The 17,784-nt window shown below is 40.1% G+C and overlaps 1 protein-coding gene and 1 non-coding gene across 2 annotated transcripts; one reads left to right on the forward strand and one right to left on the reverse strand.

The window, feature by feature from the left end:
- Window positions 1-3,910: 3,910 nt before the first annotated feature.
- LOC148090518 (U1 spliceosomal RNA) lies at window positions 3,911-4,074 on the reverse strand. The gene has a single exon (XR_015713823.1). It is a non-coding gene; the product is annotated as a U1 spliceosomal RNA (small nuclear RNA).
- An 8,662-nt stretch (window positions 4,075-12,736) lies between these two features.
- PBDC1 (polysaccharide biosynthesis domain containing 1) lies at window positions 12,737-17,153 on the forward strand. Its single transcript, XM_016222763.2, has 6 exons — window positions 12,737-12,810; window positions 12,901-12,966; window positions 14,358-14,417; window positions 15,162-15,302; window positions 16,256-16,367; window positions 16,692-17,153. The coding sequence occupies exons 1-6, from the start codon at window positions 12,781-12,783 to the stop codon at window positions 16,862-16,864; spliced, it is 582 nt and encodes a 193-aa protein (XP_016078249.2). The 5' UTR covers window positions 12,737-12,780; the 3' UTR covers window positions 16,865-17,153.
- The last annotated feature ends 631 nt before the right edge of the window (window positions 17,154-17,784 follow it).

Below are 17,784 nucleotides of genomic sequence, written 5' to 3' on the forward strand. Positions count from 1 at the left end.
AAATGCCTATAACATCCTGGTATTGTGCTCTCTTCATGGAGCTATCAGAGCTTCCTTTGAGGAAAGACAGGTATGACTGGGATCTATGCCCAACCAGTGTAACAATCCTGGCTCACCACAGCACCAGGAAGTTGCAGCTGAGCCCACAAGTACCAGGGCTAATTTATGCCTATTTCTCCCCTTTGCTCATCGTAGGCCTCCCTCTCCCTTAGAAGATGTGGAACAAAGGAACCATTTGCAGAAAATAATCTCAGAACCTCAGTCTGAGCAATGTCTGGAAACTTCATGGCATTCTAGATGACCTAGAATGTACTGAGCATTTACTAGGTACCAGCCCCTGGGCTAAGAGCTCATATATTCACTTATTATATAATTTCATCATTAAAACAACTAAGTGAGGCAAGTGTGACTGTAACCTCCACTTTGTGAAAAAATGATCTTTATTGTTGAAAGTTTTACAGATGTCCCCCCCCCCCCCCACGTTGACCCTCTCCTGCTACATACTATTGTCTGTGTCCATGGATTATGTCTTTATGCATATGAATTCTTTGGTTAATCTCCACCCCTCTTCCTTCTGCTGCATGACAGTCTGTTGCATGCTTCAATGTCTCTGGGTCTATTTTGTTCATCAGTTTATTTTGTTCACTAGATTCCACATAAAAGTGAGATCATGTGATATTTATCTTTCTCTGTCTGGCTTATATCACTTAGCATAATATTCTCCAGGTCCCTCCATGCTGTCTCAAAGGGTAAGAGATCCTTCTTTTTTACAGCTACATAGTATTCCACTGTGTAAATGTACCACAATTTTTTATCCATTTATCTACTGATGGGCACTTGGGCTGTTTCCAGATCTTAGTTATTGTAAATAATGTTGCTATGAACATAGGGGTGCATATATTCTTTCTGACTGGTGTTTCAGGTTTCTTAGGATATATACCTAGAAGTGAGATCACTGGGTAAAATGGCAGTTCCATTTCTAATTTTTGATGACGCTCCACACTATTTTCCATAGTGGCTGTACCAGTCTGCATTCTCACCAACAGTATACTAGGGTTTTTTTTCTCCACATCCTTGCAAGCATTAGTCCACTTTTTTAAAAAAATTATTTTATTGTTGAGAGTATTACAGATGTCCCCTATCCACTTTTGTTTTTTGAAATACGTTTTTATTTATTTCAGAGAGAGGAAGGGAGAGGGAGAGAGAGATAGAAACATCAATGATCAGAGTCATTGATCTTCTGCCTCCTGCACGTCCCCTACTGGGAGTCGATCCCACAACCTTGTCATGTGCCCTGACCGGTAATCGAACTGTGATCTGGTTCATGGGTCAACGCTCAACCACTGAGCCACAATAGTCGGGTCCCCATTTATCAGGTACCAGCCTGAAAAAATGAACAAACCTGAGTTCGAGCAGTGGGAATGAAAAAGACAAAGTTATGGCATCAGGAGGACTGCCCTCTAATGAGCAACAGCATCAAATGGCTTCAATGCCTTTATTATATAGTAAGTAACAAACAAGTGATAATTCGGTGAGGGTGATACAAACTAGTTCCTTCAAAGCCGCATAAACACTCTTTCAGAGTAAATATCCTGCCTCCTGCATGAGCCCAGACCTTGGTAATTTCTTTATCTCGGCTCCTCATGGGAACTTGTGGGGAGGGTCGAGTCCTTGACTCCAGACCCTCAGGTGATGTGGACCATGTCCAGACATGTCACCGGATCCCAGCGCCCATCCACTTTTGAAGTGAAGAAACCAAGACTTAGCTTAGTGAGCTTCAGAAACTGCCTGAGGTCACACAGATAATAAAACTCAGATGCATCTGAAATAAAAGATGACATACTTTAACCTTCTACCATCATGACTCTGAGGCTGAACAGGATTATAAGGTTGACAATTTCCAAGGAGGAGGTGATTTGAAATCTGGCCAGATTTCAGATAACTTGAACTGACCCTGGTGTGTCTGGAGAGGCATTGTCTCTCTTAAACATATACTCACTCAGAGGCAGGTGTGCCAGCTCGCGGACGCTTGCGCCCGCGCACACACACACACACACACACAAACTGCTATGAGACAGTCCAAGTCCCATGTCATCGAGACCCAGCAGTTAACAGAATATTTCCCTATGCTTATTTGTGAACACTATTAAATAAAAATTATTAGCGTTTTCCTGGGAACTTAAGGTGTCAGAAGCTTCCAACCTTAGCCCAAGTTGTGTTCACTTCAGGAGTTGTACACATTCTATTATGTGCCAAGGATAGCTTAGAACCCTTCTCAGTCTTCTTTTAATTGTCTGGATGTATTGTCAGTGATCCATTCATCCAACAAATAATCATGGAACTTCTCTAATATATGTCAGCCACTGTATTATTCCTTGGAAATTCTGTCATTTCAATTACTACTGTCCTTTTAAAATAAGTGATCACTTTTTTCCCCAAAGGTTTCAGAGAGCATATCACTTTTTTGTTGTTGCTAATCCTCACTCGAGGATATTGTTTCCATTGCTTTTTAGAGAGAGTGGAAAAGAGGGAAAGACAGGGAGAGAAACATTGATGTGAGAGAGACACATCCATTGGTTACCTCCTGCATGTGCCCTGACCTGGGAGAGGATTGAACCTGCAATGCCCTTGACCCTTCGGTGTGTGGGCTGGATGCTTAACTGCTGAGCTACACTAGCTAGGGCTAAAATAATCACTTTAAAAATTTTTATCTTTACTGTTGAAAGTATTACAGGTGTTCTCTTTTGTTCCCCCATTGACCCTTTCCTCTCCACTCCTCCCCCAAACCCCAGGCCTTCACTGCACTATTGTCTATATCCATGGGTTATGCATATATACATATAAGCTCTTTGGTTAATCTCTTCCTGCCCCCACCCCTTTCCCTCTGAGAATCCTGTCTGTTGCATGCTTCCATGTCTCTGGCTCTATTTTGTTTGTCAGTTTATTGTGTTCATTAGATTCCACATAAAAGTGAGATCATGTGATACTTGTCTTTCTCTGACTGGCTTGTTTTGCTTAACATAATACTCTCCAGGTCCCTCCATGTTGTCTCAAAGGGTAAGAGATCCTTCATTTTTATAGCTACAAAGTATTCTATTGTGTAAATGTACTTTATCTTTATTGTTGAAAGTATTACAGATGTTCCCTTTTCTCTCCCAGTTCCCTTTTCTCTCTACCTCTCAGCTGCTCCCCCTAAAATGATCACTTTTAATGTAACGATATCTCTCACTAGGATGAGTGCCTTGCAAGAAGATACCATGCATTATTCATTATTATATATCTAGTTCTTAACCACATAGAACACAGCCCTGAGTAAGCTGTCAACAACTATGGGAGATTGAATGAAAAATTTCATGAGGAATATGCTGCATATAAGAAATAAGGAACACAAAGAGGTAAAGTATAAACTAAATGGAATACAAACTCCAGTAAGGGTAAATAGATGATGCCATGTTGAAGGTAGGATATGTAAAAGGGAAACTCTTGTAATACCCCAAAACTCCCTTTGCAAAATATACCAGGGTCTCTACGCTCAGATAAGAATACATCTTAGGTAGGATTGCAAAATAATACCCAGCTGTATAATGGGAGGTCTCTCTGTCTCAGGTCTGCTTTACGGGGCTTAGTCTGCTTATTTTACAACATGCAACAATTCCCTGGCACATCAGGTACAGCAGAAGTAAGAAGTGAAAGGGCATGAATATGAATGGCCCTTCCTTTTAGGAATAGATACCTTACACTTTGGCTTACTGGGCTTCTTGCCTGTTTCTCAAAGTGCTAAAAGTTCTGAATCCCCAAAACCTATCCAGAAGTGTTGTTACTTCCAGACCTACATATTTCCTAACTGTGCATACGGTAGAATGGCCAATTTTGACTGTTAGTTCCCCTAGAGAAAGCAGATTTTTTTTTACAAGGGAGAGCACAAGTGCAGTTCCTCACTACCACAAGTTATGCAGTAGAATTTTCCACATTTGGGGAAATTTCAGGGGTCAGCATATCCAGAGTGCAATGGATAAGCTTTGTCCTGGGAAAACCATCTTTGTGACCGTGATATCTCTCCTGCCATGTAAGTACAGAAATAGCAGATTTTATCTCTGAATTCTGTTGATGGGGCTTATCTCATCCCATATTCTGCAGATTCCATTCATTTATAAGACATTTCTGCAATGATTTTATATATATATATAATATATATACATATATAGTTTTATATATGTATATATATTATATATATGTGTGTGTATTTTTTTTTCTAGATGATAAGCCTGAATTGTTTCATGGTTCTTGGCATAGTACTCAGGGATCATGCAGGATTTCTCACTTTCAGTTGTGTTGCAGGTGGCAGTAAGGAGCAGCCTGTTGTTTATTATATAGCTACTTACTAATAATAAATAAAAGCATACCTTCCATAAATTGAGCAGCTCTCCTAAGTTAGGTTATGTTTCACCCTACATAATTAATCTCAGAATAGCTCTACAAGTTAGATATTTTCCTTCCCATTTACTATTTGAGAGAGAGAGAGAGAGAGGGAGAGGGAGGGAGGGAGAGAGAGAGAATGACCTTGTGGAAAGAAGAAGGAATTAAGATTTGAATTCAAGTTCTAAGTTTATCACTATCAGGTATTATGGATATCGAATGGTGTTTCTTGTGAACCATATCTGTTCATCAGCTACAAAAAAGCAGCAGCTAGAGTTCATGGCCAGCCTGGCTGGTAAGATAGCTCTTTTTTTTTTTTTTTAATTTATCTTTATTGTTGAAAGTATTACATGTGTCTCATTTTTTTCCCCCATTGACCCCCTTTACCAGGCTCCTACCCCCTCTCCAGGCCTTCACCCCATTATTGTTGATGTCCATGGGTTATGCATATATGCATAGAACTTCTTTGGTTAATCTCTTTCCACCCCCCACACCCCCTTTCCATCTTTCCTCTGAGATACAACCATCTCTTGCATGCTTCAATGTCTCTGGGTCTATTTTGTTTGTCAGATTCTTTTTTCATTATCTTCTTAAAGAAGACCTTCCAACATTTCCTGTAATATTGGTTTGGTGGTAATGAACTCCTTTAGCTTTTTCTTATCTGTGAAGATCTTTATCTCACCTTCAGTTCTAAATGATAGCTTTGCTGGGTAGAGTAATCTTGGTTGTAGGTTCTTGTTTTTCATCACTTTGAATATTTCTTCCGCTCCCTTCTGGCCTGCAAAGTTTCTGTTGAGAAATCAGCTGACAGTCATATGGGTGCTCCCTTGTAGGTAACTAATTGCTTTTCTCTTGCTGCTTTTAAAAGTCTTTTTGTCTTTAACCTTTGGCATTTTAATGATTATGTGTCTTTCTGTGTAAATCTATTTCTTTCTCCAGGTAGGGAAAGTTTTCTGTCATTATTTTTTCAAATAGGTTTTTAATTTCTTGCCCTCTTCCTTCTCCTTCTGATATCCCCATAATGTGAATGTTGGGCCACTTGAAGTTGTCCCAGAGACTCCTTACACTATCTTCATATTATTGGATTCTTTTTCTTTTTGCTCTTCTGATTAGGTGTTTTTTTCTCCCTCACACTACAACTTGCTGATTTGAGTTTCGGTTTCCTCTACTCTACTGTTGATTCCCTGTAAATTATCCTTCATTTCAGTTCATGTAGCCTTCATATCTGACTGGTACTTTATTATGTCATTGATGATCTCACTAGTTTCCTTAATAATCTTACTAAGATCCTTGAACATCCTTATAACCATTGTTTTGAACTCTGTATCTAGTAGCTTGCTTGACTCCATTTCATTTAGTTCCTTCTCTGGAGATTTCTTCTGTTCTTTCCTTTGTGACATGTTTATTTGCCTCTGCATTTTGGCTGCTTCTTGGTGTTTGTTTCTATGTATTAGGTAGAGTGGCTTTGTGTAGTAGGTGCACTATAAGGCCCAGTGGCACAGTCTCCCCAGTCACCTGAGTTGAGCCTTCTAGGTACTCTCCTGTGTGGGTTGTGTGCACTGTCCTGTTGTAGTAGATAGAGCTTTGGTTGCTCTTGGTATCACTGGGAGGAATTGATCCCCAGGCCAGTCCACTGTGAGGACCAGCTGCTGCTATAGCTGAAGAGGTACTCTTCTGGAGAGACCCCTATGCAGCAGGATTTACTTCAGTGCAGCTTTGGTGTTCACCAAGTGTGCCCTTTGAGTGTGTCACTCGTGGATGTGATAGGGTTATAATCCAGGGTGGTCAAAGCTGCCCACTGGGTACACTGTCTCTAGGGCCTCCCATCAGGTACAAAGTCAGCCTCTGCTTATGCCTTGCCCAGGGCCACCCAGCATGAGCTACACAGCAAACTGTAGAGGGCTGCTACTTGTGCTGGGCTTGGCTTTGCCCAGAAGAGGCCAAGCTATGAATCAATACAAACTGCTGCTAGTGCCAGGCCTGGGGCAACCTATTGAGAGTATGGGGCATGCTGAGGCCAGCTGCTGCTTCTTTGAGAGATTTTAGAAAAGTCCTAAGCCTGAGGCAAGAGAGACCACTTGCATAGAAAAGCCACAGGAACTGGCTTGGATGAGCTTGCAAGTAGGGAGGGTTGGGGTGTCCAGGAATCATCAGGGCAGGGTGAAAGGTGTCAGTAAGGTTGATGGAGATTCAGAGAAGGTGCTTGCCTGCTGGTTCAGTGGGGGAAGGACTCATCAAAGGAACAATGGCCTCTGCCAGCTCTTCTGTCTGGGAGAAAGCTGCCCCTCCAGCTCTTGCCCTGATTCTAGACAAGTTAGTTCCTCCCTGAATGTCTCAGGTTCCTTTCAAGCTGCTGCCCAGCCCTGGAGCTCAGAAGGAGCACATTTGAGTAAGTCCCTGTGCAGGCGCTTTAAGAGGAACTGACTGGGACTCCCACAGCCTCTGCTCACTAAGCCAAAATCCCCGTTGGTTTTTATAGCCTGAAGTTGTGGGGACTTCTCTTCCTGGCACTGGAATCCTGGGCTTGGACCCCTTGCTCCTCTGGGAAATCTCCACCACCTAGATACTCCTCCCAGTTTTAAACCATGGCACCAGGTGTGCGACCACAGCTGCGTCTCCTCAGTTCAGCCCAGATCCCCGCCCCCCCCCCCCCAAGCTCAGGTCCCTGCCCCTCTTACTGGTATGGATGTGCTTTTTCAGTTCTAAGTTGTAGGACTTCTGTTCAGCTAGATTTCAGGAGGTTCTGAATAATGGTTGTTCTGTATTTTAGTTGTAATTTTGATGTCGTTGTGAGAGGTGGTGGGTACTGCTGTTACCTACCCTGTCATCTTGTTTTCTCCCCCAGGTAAGATAGTTCTTAACACACACCTTTGGCAACATGAAACTTAGGCGGGACTATAGACATGGAACAAAGCTGAGAGAGACTTATGGAGATTAGTGAATGGCTGTATATTTCCGTAAGGTAAAGTTATTGTGACATCAGTGTCACTGCCCGCCACTGCACCCCAAAACAGAGCAAGATTTAAGGGTATGTACAAGTCCCTGTGTGAAAAGGGAGCACATTGTGTCAATTTCTGTAACAATTGTGTCAGGCTTGCCAGGATGGCATCCTAAGGGACTGTTGTAGTTCCTTCTGACCACAAAAGAGTCATGGAGTATATGATCACCAAAAGCAAGATGGCACAGGACATCTCTTTTACCTGTTACACTTTGCGAATAAGGTATTTTGCTTTCACGGAATACTCTTTCACATGGTTTCTGACTACAGCACCAGTTTTATTTTTCTCTCTCAACTTTTGGTCTCAAGTTTTAAGGCCAACCAAGTGTGTTTTTCTGTCTATAATCCAATAGCCAACAATCAATAAGAATCACATGTCTGAACACTCTCTGCCTATTTTGCTACTCAATTCATGTTTAGTATCTATCTCAGTGACTTCATTGCCCAAAGACATCCTACTTTATGCCAACTTTGGCTTCTGCCCTTTCTGCATGAATTAGACTGTGTTATTTTTTTCAAGACTACATTGTCACAGATTATATTTTTTTGAACATGTTGAATGTATGCTTGACAATAATATGTATTTGAGTTCAGGGTTCAAGATTTATACATTAAGTCATTTTTCACATGTTGCTTAAAACTTCTAAATTAATATTATGTTGTTGACAGTTTGAGCTAGCAAATGCTGAGAGACATGTTAAAATAGCTCACCATTTTAATGGAGTTGCCAATTTCTGCTTGTAATTCTTTTAATTTAAACTTTATGTTTATTATTTATTTATTTATTTATTTATTTATTTATTTTTGTTGGCAGTATTATAGATATCTCCCATTCCCCCCTTGTCCCCTCCTCCCACTCAACCCCTGTCCCACTCCAGGCCCTCATCGCACTATTGTCTGTGCCCATGGGCTATGTATATATGTTCTTTGGTTAATCACTTCTCATTCTCCCACCCCCCTCCCATCTTAACTTTATGTGTTTTGAAGCTATGTTACTATGAGGTTTCTGGGACAAGCTCCGATCTGGGTAGGCATCTGGATGTCACTGTTTTACTCCCTCCTGATCACAGATCATACCCTGTAGACATGATCACTCAAGAGGTCATCTCTAACATCCTGTCTTCACATAAAACAGCCTTCTGGGATGACACAAGTCAACCTCTATAACTATAATGAATCATGTTTCACAGAAAACATTTTTATTATTCATATTTTACATTTTCATGGTAGATTAACTTACATGGTTTCTGATCATAGCCTTATTTTTCCTCCTAGCTTTTTTTTCAAATTTAAAATTTTTTTTTATTGATTAAAGGGAGAGAGAGAGAGGGAGACATCTACTTGTTGTTCCACCCATTCATGCATTCACTTGTTGACCCCTGTATGTGCCCTGAGCAGGGATTGAACCCACAACCTTGGTGTATCAGGAAGATGCTCCAACCAACTGAGCTACCTGGCTAGGACTCCTCCTAGCTTTTAAAAAAGTGTATGTTTTTATTGATTTCAGAGAGAGGAAGGGAAAAGGAGAGAAAGATAGAAACATCAATGATGAGAGAGTCATTGATCAGTTGCCTCCTGCATGCCACCTACTGGGGATTGAGCCCTCAACCCAGGCATGTTCCCTGACTGGAAATTGAACCGTGACCTCCTGGTTCATGTGTCAACTCTCAACCACTGAGCCATGCTGGCTGGGTCCCTCCCAGCTTTTAATGAACAGTTTCAAGGTCCTTCAAGTTTGCCTTCCTCATATAGTCGGACAGCCACCAAGACTATATGATCTATATTTTTAGGGTGTATCTACATGGCTTCACTACCCGCAAATAGCAACACTCACCCAACTGCCTTGCCACTGACAAACTTACATTAAATAATGTAAGATGCATTCCTTCCATGTAAGGTGCTTTTCTCTACCTTATAACACCCTAGCTCCAGTGATTATCTCTTTCATCTTCTCCATGCCCCCTGTTATTTCTGACATTACAGATATCTTAGCACCTTAGTCAAGACTGGAGATGCCTTTGGCTCCACCCATAGTATGTCTACATTACCTGTTTTAGAAAGAAGCTGAAGATCAACATAGCAGTGCCCTTCCAGAAAAAAGAGGGAATAATTCCAGTGGATTTCCATCTTCAGTTTTCTTACCCCACTCAAAAGGTCTTTCTTTGATATAGTTCTTAAAGTCCACCAACTAACTCTTTTCTTTCATGTACTATCTTTTTTTCCTGGCCCACTCCTCTATCTCTTATTTTTAAAGCCAGCTATTTTGAGTCCATATGAAACAAGAGGTATTGGTGTGAAGGCCAATACTCATTATAATACCTCTGCCTGGGTTGGTTCCCTTGTATGGCAAAGGGAAAGGATCTGGGTGACAGTTTTATCTCCTGTTGTTTGATGGTTACAGAAGCAGATGGCTTTTTCAGTCTTGTAAGGACACGGTTCCTGGTCTCTGCAAGTATCTAAGGCTGTAAGTATTTGAGTAGTAAGAAGTTACTTTATTGCAAAAAGAATTTTTTTTTAAATATATCTTTACTGATTTCAGAGAGAGGAAAGGAGAGGGAGAGAGAGAGACGGAAACACCAATGATGAGAGAGTCATTGATCAAGCCCACAACCTGGGCATGTGCCCTGACCGGGAATCGAACCCTGATCGCCTGGATCCTAGGTGGACGCTCAACCGCTGAGCCACGCCCGGCCGAGTTTTGTTTTTTTTTAATTAAAGGGGAGGAATCTGCCCCGTTGGTGTGTCTCAGTGGTTGAGTGTAAAGCCATGAACCAAGAGGTCATCAGTTCAATTCCCAGTCAGGGCACATGCCCAGGTTGTGGGCTCAACCCCCAGTAGGAGGCTTGCAGGAGGAAGCCGATAGATGATGTTTAGATGTTTCTATCTCTCTATTCCTCTCCCTTCCTCTCTCTCTAAATAATCAATAAAAACATTTTTTGAAAAGGTGATGATTCTGCTCAAAACATTGGATGAAGCAAATTACTTAAGTACTTCCTAGGGTAAAAGACCAGTTGAGTTTCTTGGAATTCTATTCATATTCACTTGGTATGCACTAATTTGGCCATCATTTTGAGCCTACCCTTCCATTTTACTGTTATCTGTTGACTCCTGGTCAAGTCTTCACATTCACTAACATTCAGCATCTATGTGGGTGACCCACCTTACATTCCGAATTCTGAGTTATATATAGACTGCTACCCTTGAATAATCATGTTGTCTAGTTTTAGCTGTTCCCTGAAAACATCCCTTTACCTCCTTGTTAAATTGATTTTCCCTCTTCTCCAAGCTGCTATGCAGAACTTCTCAAGGCATTCTTCTCAGGACAAGACTAACACATTCCCTCTTGCTCTTAGCTGCCCTTTCATGCTTTATGGGGAAAACAAAAAGCATCTGGAGGGAACACATCAGTTTCCTGTTTTTGCTGCCTCTCTTCATTCAGTTTTTCTGTATATACATCTTGCTCACCCTCCAAGACAGTCTTTTGCATAAAGCCAATTCCCCATTACGCTTAAAGCTCTCTAAACTTAAAACAATAATTTAAAAAGTCGCTGAGGTTCTTAAAAAAATAAAAACATAATTACTATATGATCCATCAATCCCCTTTCTGTATATAAATTCAAAAGAATTAAAATCAGGGTCTCAAAGTGATATTTGAATGCTCATGTTCAAAATTGCAAAAAGGTGTAAGCAACCCAAATGTTCATTGATGGATCGATGGATAAGCAAAATATAGTATATCTATACAATGGAATATTTATTCAGCCTTTAAAAGAAAGGAATACTGTCACATGGCAGCAATATGGAGATATATATATATATAGCAAAAACTGTATACACACTTTAACAGCTGATAGCTCAATTTTGAAAATGAAATGTATTTCAACAAACACTGCCTTTATAATTATTCAAAGTGTGTATATACATTTTTTGGAAGTATATATATATATGCCCCTGAGGACATTATACTAAGTGAAATAAGCCAGTCACAGAAAGACAAATCCACTTATGTGAGGTATCTAAAGTAGTTAAATTTATAGGAAAAGAAAGTAATATGGAGGTTGTCAGGGGCTGGGGAAAGGGGAAAATGGGGAATTGTTTAATGGGTGTATAGTTTCAGTTTTCAAGACAAAAAAACTTCTGGACATCTGCTGAACAGCAATGTGGAGGTACTTAACACCATTGAACTGTACACTTAAAATGGTTAAGAGGGTAAAGTGACTTCTCAATATTTCTGGGCTTAGTATACTCAACCCAGGGTATTAGACACTGTTCACCACTTTTTCCTGAAAGTTCTCTTATCGTCTGGCTTCTGTGAGACTCTCTCTTGGTTTTTTGCTGATACCTCACTGACAACTCTTTTTTTTCTTGCCTTTTCTTCTCCATAAATAGTTCTGTCCTTGGCCTAAGGCTCTTTGTGCCTTTAGAGTTTTGCAGTTTCTTTGGCACAGTTCAGTTAAACCTGAAGTATTAGCTGTCAGATTTATATCTCTGATCAGATTTGCCTCTGACTAGTCTATCTAAATGTCCCATAGATTCTTCAAACACACCTCCTCAATCTAAACTCATCATCCCTCCTCTGTGTTTTCTAGCTCAATGACATTCATCCCCGAATTCTATTCTGAAACCTGGGAATAATACTGGTATCCTAATTCTTCATTATCCTCCATATCCAATCAGTCAAAAAGTCCTATTGATTGCATTGCCCTTATTAATTCTCAAAACCCATCTCAACTGCCAGCACCTTCGCTTAAGTTTTCATTACCCAGTTCCTTTAAGTTGGTCTTTCTGCATTTAATTTTGTCTTCCTCAATTTTGTTGTGCACATTGTGTTTTAGTGATCTTTTTAAAACTTGTTTGATTTGAGGTTTGTCTACGTAAAGGCCTTCAGTAGCTTGCCATTGTTTTTAGGGTAAAATCTTAACTTCTTAATATTCAGCATATAAAGCCCCTCTGCTCCTCCCAAGTCATATACTACTACACTCTTTATTCAGCTGTGTGCCAATGTGTGTTTGTCCCCGCATTCACAAATGGAGAGTGTGAATTCGATTCTCTGCCAGTATTCAGTGCAGTGGGAAGCGAAAGCTGCATTATTTTAACTCAGGTTTTTCCAATGATCTCCACGGATATTATTGAGAATTTAAACACCTCATCCTTCTGGCAGCCCAGACTAGCAACGACGCAGAGCTTTTGAGTACTTGTAGAGGGTGAGGAGACAGCAGGGACTACCGCCTCCGGGCGAGGGAGGGTGCGCGCAGGCGCAGGCGGAAAAAAGCCACTCCTGCCCCGCCCTCCCTCCCAACCTACTACGGAAAGAGCTCCAGTTAAGTCATTTCCGGGAAGAGGAGCCGCTCTTTGTTAGCTGCAACATGGAGGCGACTAGGGGAGCTGAGAAGCCGGTGAGACGCTGCTCTGGGGTCGGGTGAATGGGGAAGTCGAGCTGAGTCTAGCCTTGAACTCTCCCTCTTCTCCTCCTTTTTTCTTCCCAGGTTTCCGGGGAACTGATATCAGTGGCACATGCTCTTTCTCTCCCAGCTGAGTCTTATGGCAACGATGTGAGTATGACTCACCCACAGCTCCCATTCACCTAGTCTGTGACGTCTGCACGGACTGCCACGAAATTGTAACGCCCTGCCCTGATCTCTTATGTAGACCTTGTCCGTGTACGCTAGAAACCGCGCCTTTCAGTTCATTCTAATCTGTTTGGTCCACAAACGCAGGACTAATGCTAATTAAAGTAGTCCCAAGCTTTGCTGCACGTTAGAATCCCCTGTGAAGCATTTAAATATCCAGATGTCCAGGGCGCAATCCATATCAATTAAATCAGAATACCCGGGGCTGAGGGCCCGGAATCCGTATTTTTAAAGGTCCTTGAGTGATTCCATTGTGCAGTAAAGTTGCACAGGTTTATGGTGTGTTTTGTTTAGATTCTTAAGGAAGAAGCACATGATGCATTTGAACTACAAGGCACAAGGATATGAGAACAATAGTAACACTCAAGTAAGAATGTGATGTATGCTACATGAGTGAGTGTATCAGGACATAAATACAAAGCAGTTTAGCTGAAGAATAACCCCCTAGAACCCAGACCAGTAGAGGAAGACTTCACTGAGATAGTGAATGTGGAACTGGATAGTCAAAGTGTAGGTGGACAGCGGACATGAATTGACAGTCAGGCAAAAGGCCTGCAGGTAAAAATGCAAACGACTTCTGGGATCAGTGAAATAGATCCCTCCAGTTTGAGGGGGAGATTCTAATGGAACAGGTGGGGTAGGTGCTTGGTAAGAGGTGTTCATAAATTAACCTGCTTCATGATACTGTTTCATTTCTAAGTGTTATAGGGCGGGGAATTGGCTATCAGAAAAACACAAATAATTAGGAAATGCCACACTCTTAAAATGAAGAGTAATTTCACTTCCATTATTTTATTTTGTTGTTTTAACAATTCAGTTGTGTGTATTTATTATTTCAATTTTACAATGATTTAACTCAGTCTTTTTCAAATGATTTTTATTGACTGATTGATTTTAGAGAGAAACCGATTTGTTGTTTCACTTAATTTTGCATTCATTTGTTGATTCTTGTATGTGCCGGGATGAGAGATCGAACCTGCAACCTTGGCTATTGTGGACAACACTTTAACCAGAGCCTAACTCAGTCTTGAGAATGTTGTTTATCTGCTGTTTTATTTAGTCTAACACTTTCACTAGCTTCCAGGAAAAGATAGTCACTGGCTCATTCTATTTACTTGACTGTGTAGGTAGCTTTTTGTTTGTCATAAGGACAGAAGAATTATTTTATTGTCCAAACACATCAGTCCAGTTTTTATCCTTTGACAGTAACACCAAGTTTGGTAGCTCTCCAGAGCATACAAAGACTTCCTTAATTTGTTCTCTAGTAGCAGGATTGGGAGATTTCTGACCTGCCATTCTTTACTCCTTTGCAGCCTGATATTGAGATGGCTTGGGCCATGAGGGCAATGCAGCATGCTGAAGTCTACTACAAGGTGAGTTGTCTGTCTTCATTATTAAGCAGAATTAAGCATGTATTGTTTGATTATCTGCTAATCACTATTCTTAGTAATTTAAACAATTGTGTTTTGAAGGTAATTTTTATTACCCTAAGTTCTTAACCTGCAGAAAACAGGGGTGTAGAAGTGAATTTTGTTTTGACAAAGGAATTGAGTTTCTTTGCTCAGAGTTCTGTTGCTAACTGGCAAAAGGGTGCATAGCCCATGGTAGGTACTTAATAAATGATTGTTGACTGAATGAACAATCCACAGAGGGAAATAGCCAGGCAGTACCAAGGCCAAAAAGTGTTTGAATTGGTGAAATGGACCGTAGTATATTATGACTCTTTAAAACTATGTCCCGATTTTTTAAAAAAATATGTTTTTATTGATTTCAGAGAGAGGAAGCCAGAGGGGAGAGAGAGATTGAAACATTAATGATGCGAGAAGTCATTGATTGGCTGCCTCCTGCATGCCCTCTATTGGGGATGGAGCCCACAACCTGGGCATGTGCCCTGTCCGAGAATCAAACCGTGACCTCCTGGTTCATAGGTAGACACTCAACCACTGAGCCATGCTGGCTGGGCAAACTATGTCATGGTTTCATCCAGAACCTAAGCTGTCTATCCTTCCTAATGAACTCCTCTGCCCTGAGAACCATAAGGGGTTTTGGGGGGAAGGGGGAATAGAAGTGTAGTGAACTAGAAACTAGCATATGTATGTTGTCTTATTTTCTGGCAGCTAATTTCATCAGTTGACCCACAATTCCTAAAACTCACCAAAGTGGATGACCAAATCTATTCTGAATTTCGGAAAAATTTTGAGAAACTCAGGATAGATGTATTGGACCCAGAAGAACTCAAATCAGTATCAGCTAAAGAGGTAAAAAATTCTCTCAAATATTGCTTAGCATCTTACCCACAGTTATTGATGGTGAATACATTTTTATACATTTAAAATGGGAAGGAGTAGTTTTAAGGAAAATACATAAAGAACCAGGGTTCGTGTGTAGCTGTCATCAACCAATAAGTAAGTTAGGAAATGACTGATTTTCTGGTTTATGGATTTTTTTTATGTTCATTGAATCTATTTTTTCTACCTTCTTGATTTGGACATTTCATTCCTAACTACCCAGACCTTTCAAGGGAGGAGGAATAAATTTACCTATGTGAGTAGTTTAACCAGAACACTTGGGTTTGGAAGATTGGCAAATAAGGTACAGGGAGGGTTTTGGATTCTCTGGATTTAAGTTGCCATTATCACAGGCCATGCTAAAGATCATTGAAAACCTTGTGTTTTGCTTTGTTTACTTGATTAGCTTGTACTTTTACAGAGCACTAAAACTCTTACAATTGGGAAAATTTTTCCCTGAGAGTAGGCCCTTGGCTTATGAAGAATGTAAACATTTAACTTTCAGCAGCATGCTAACTGATCTTTAGAAAATTGCCTTTACTGTATAGACTTCTTTCTTAAAATTTAACTTTGTGACTTTGGGCCAAATTCCTGTATTCCTTGTTTCATTTGTGCTTCAGTGGGGATGAGTGATCATTTAGCCAATAACTAAAAACAAAACAAAGGCTTTTGTTAAGTAATCAAATTTTGATTCTGTAGTCAAGGATTTAAGTACTTTGGTAAAAATATTGTTCGTGTTGGGAAATACCAGTCTAAAGACACAATAGGTAGCACAGAAACTTATTGCTAATGAAACAAGCAATCAGCTCAAACCTAGTCTCTTTCACTGTAGTTATTTTCCTTACTGAGAAAATGAAAACTCCTCTCTGGGCCTGACTTCAGCAGCCTCCTACATTAGGTAAGGCATCTTTTTGCTTTTATAGAAGTGGAGGCCATTCTGTTTGAAGTTTGATGGAGTTATAGAAGACTTCAACTATGGTACTTTGCTGCGACTGGATTGTTCTCAAGGCTACACTGAGGAAAACACCATCTTTGGTGAGTTTCTTGCCCCTGGAATTGTTTCTGTATAAGGTGAGTGGGGGATCTGGTTTTACTGATGAATAGTTTACATGGATAGTTAATTTGGGGATTATCTTATTTGTTATATCTTTGAAGATCATGTTAATAAATCTTGAGTAACTGAGATAAGATAGTTAAGTATTTCAGCCTCGTTTATTATAGGATGATTAGAATTTCACATCTCTGAAACTTATGATTATACTTGACTACTTTGCCTGTTAATTCAGCTTTGTCAGTAGATTTCCAGTAGGTTTAGAGAAATTGTGACTGGGACAATAATCAATTCTATTCACTTTCCAGCTCCCAGGATACAATTTTTTGCCATTGAAATTGCCCGCAACCGGGAAGGCTATAACAAAGCAGTTTACACCAGCCTTCAGGACAAAGAAGAAGAGAAAAGAACCAACAAAGGAGGAGAAAAAGAAAAAGAAGCCAACAGAGGCATCAATAAAAGTGGTGAAACATCTATGTAAGGTAGAAAGGGAATAGCATTCTAGAAACTGTGACTCAACTGAGTCTACAGGTACCATGATGATACTTATACAGATCCCCATGGTTAAATGTATGCCTTTGTTCAATTGGACATGCAGAAGGACATTTTTTATAGCCTAATAATCAGGAGCTGCTCTGGTTGTTCTCTTGTATGAACTGGCTTAAAGATTATGAGTAGGGTCATAGTTGATTGTTTCTTGGTATATTTTTTCTTGGTTTTCTCCACCAGTCAAGTAAGAAATTTTGTAAATAAATTTATTTTGGTTCTTATGGCTGTCTATATCTGATTAACTTTTAAAAAGTGTTTAAAATTATTTGACACTTTAATCTCTATTCCATATTTAATATAAAACGATTTATGCTTGTTTCCTTAAAAAAATTTTAAATTACATTTAACATACAGTACCATACTAGTATCAGGTGCACAACATGATGATCAGACATCCATATAACTTATGAAGCAATCACTCAGACAAGTCCAGCACCTATCTGACACCACATAAAGCCATTACAATATTATTGACTATATTTCCTATGCTATACCCCCACATCCCTATGATATTTGTAACTACCAATTTGTACTTCTTAATCCCTTCCACTTTTTCACCCATTCCTTTACCCTGTTGCCATCTGACAACCATCAAAATGTTCTCTGTACCTATGAGTTTGTTTATGTTTTTTTTGTTCATTTATTATGTTCTTTAGATCCCATGTATATGTGAAATCATATGGTATTTGTCGTCTTCTGTCTGACTTATTTCACTTAGCACAATACCCCCTAAATCCATCCATGTTGTTGCAGCTAGCAAAAATTCATTTTTTATAGCGGAATAATATTCCATTGTATATATGTCCCATTTCTTCTTTATCCATTCATATATTGATGGACACTTTGGTTGTT

Source organism: Miniopterus natalensis, chromosome X (genome assembly GCF_054644295.1).
Source record: "Miniopterus natalensis isolate mMinNat1 chromosome X, mMinNat1.hap1, whole genome shotgun sequence".
Taxonomy (NCBI): Eukaryota; Metazoa; Chordata; class Mammalia; order Chiroptera; family Miniopteridae; genus Miniopterus; species Miniopterus natalensis.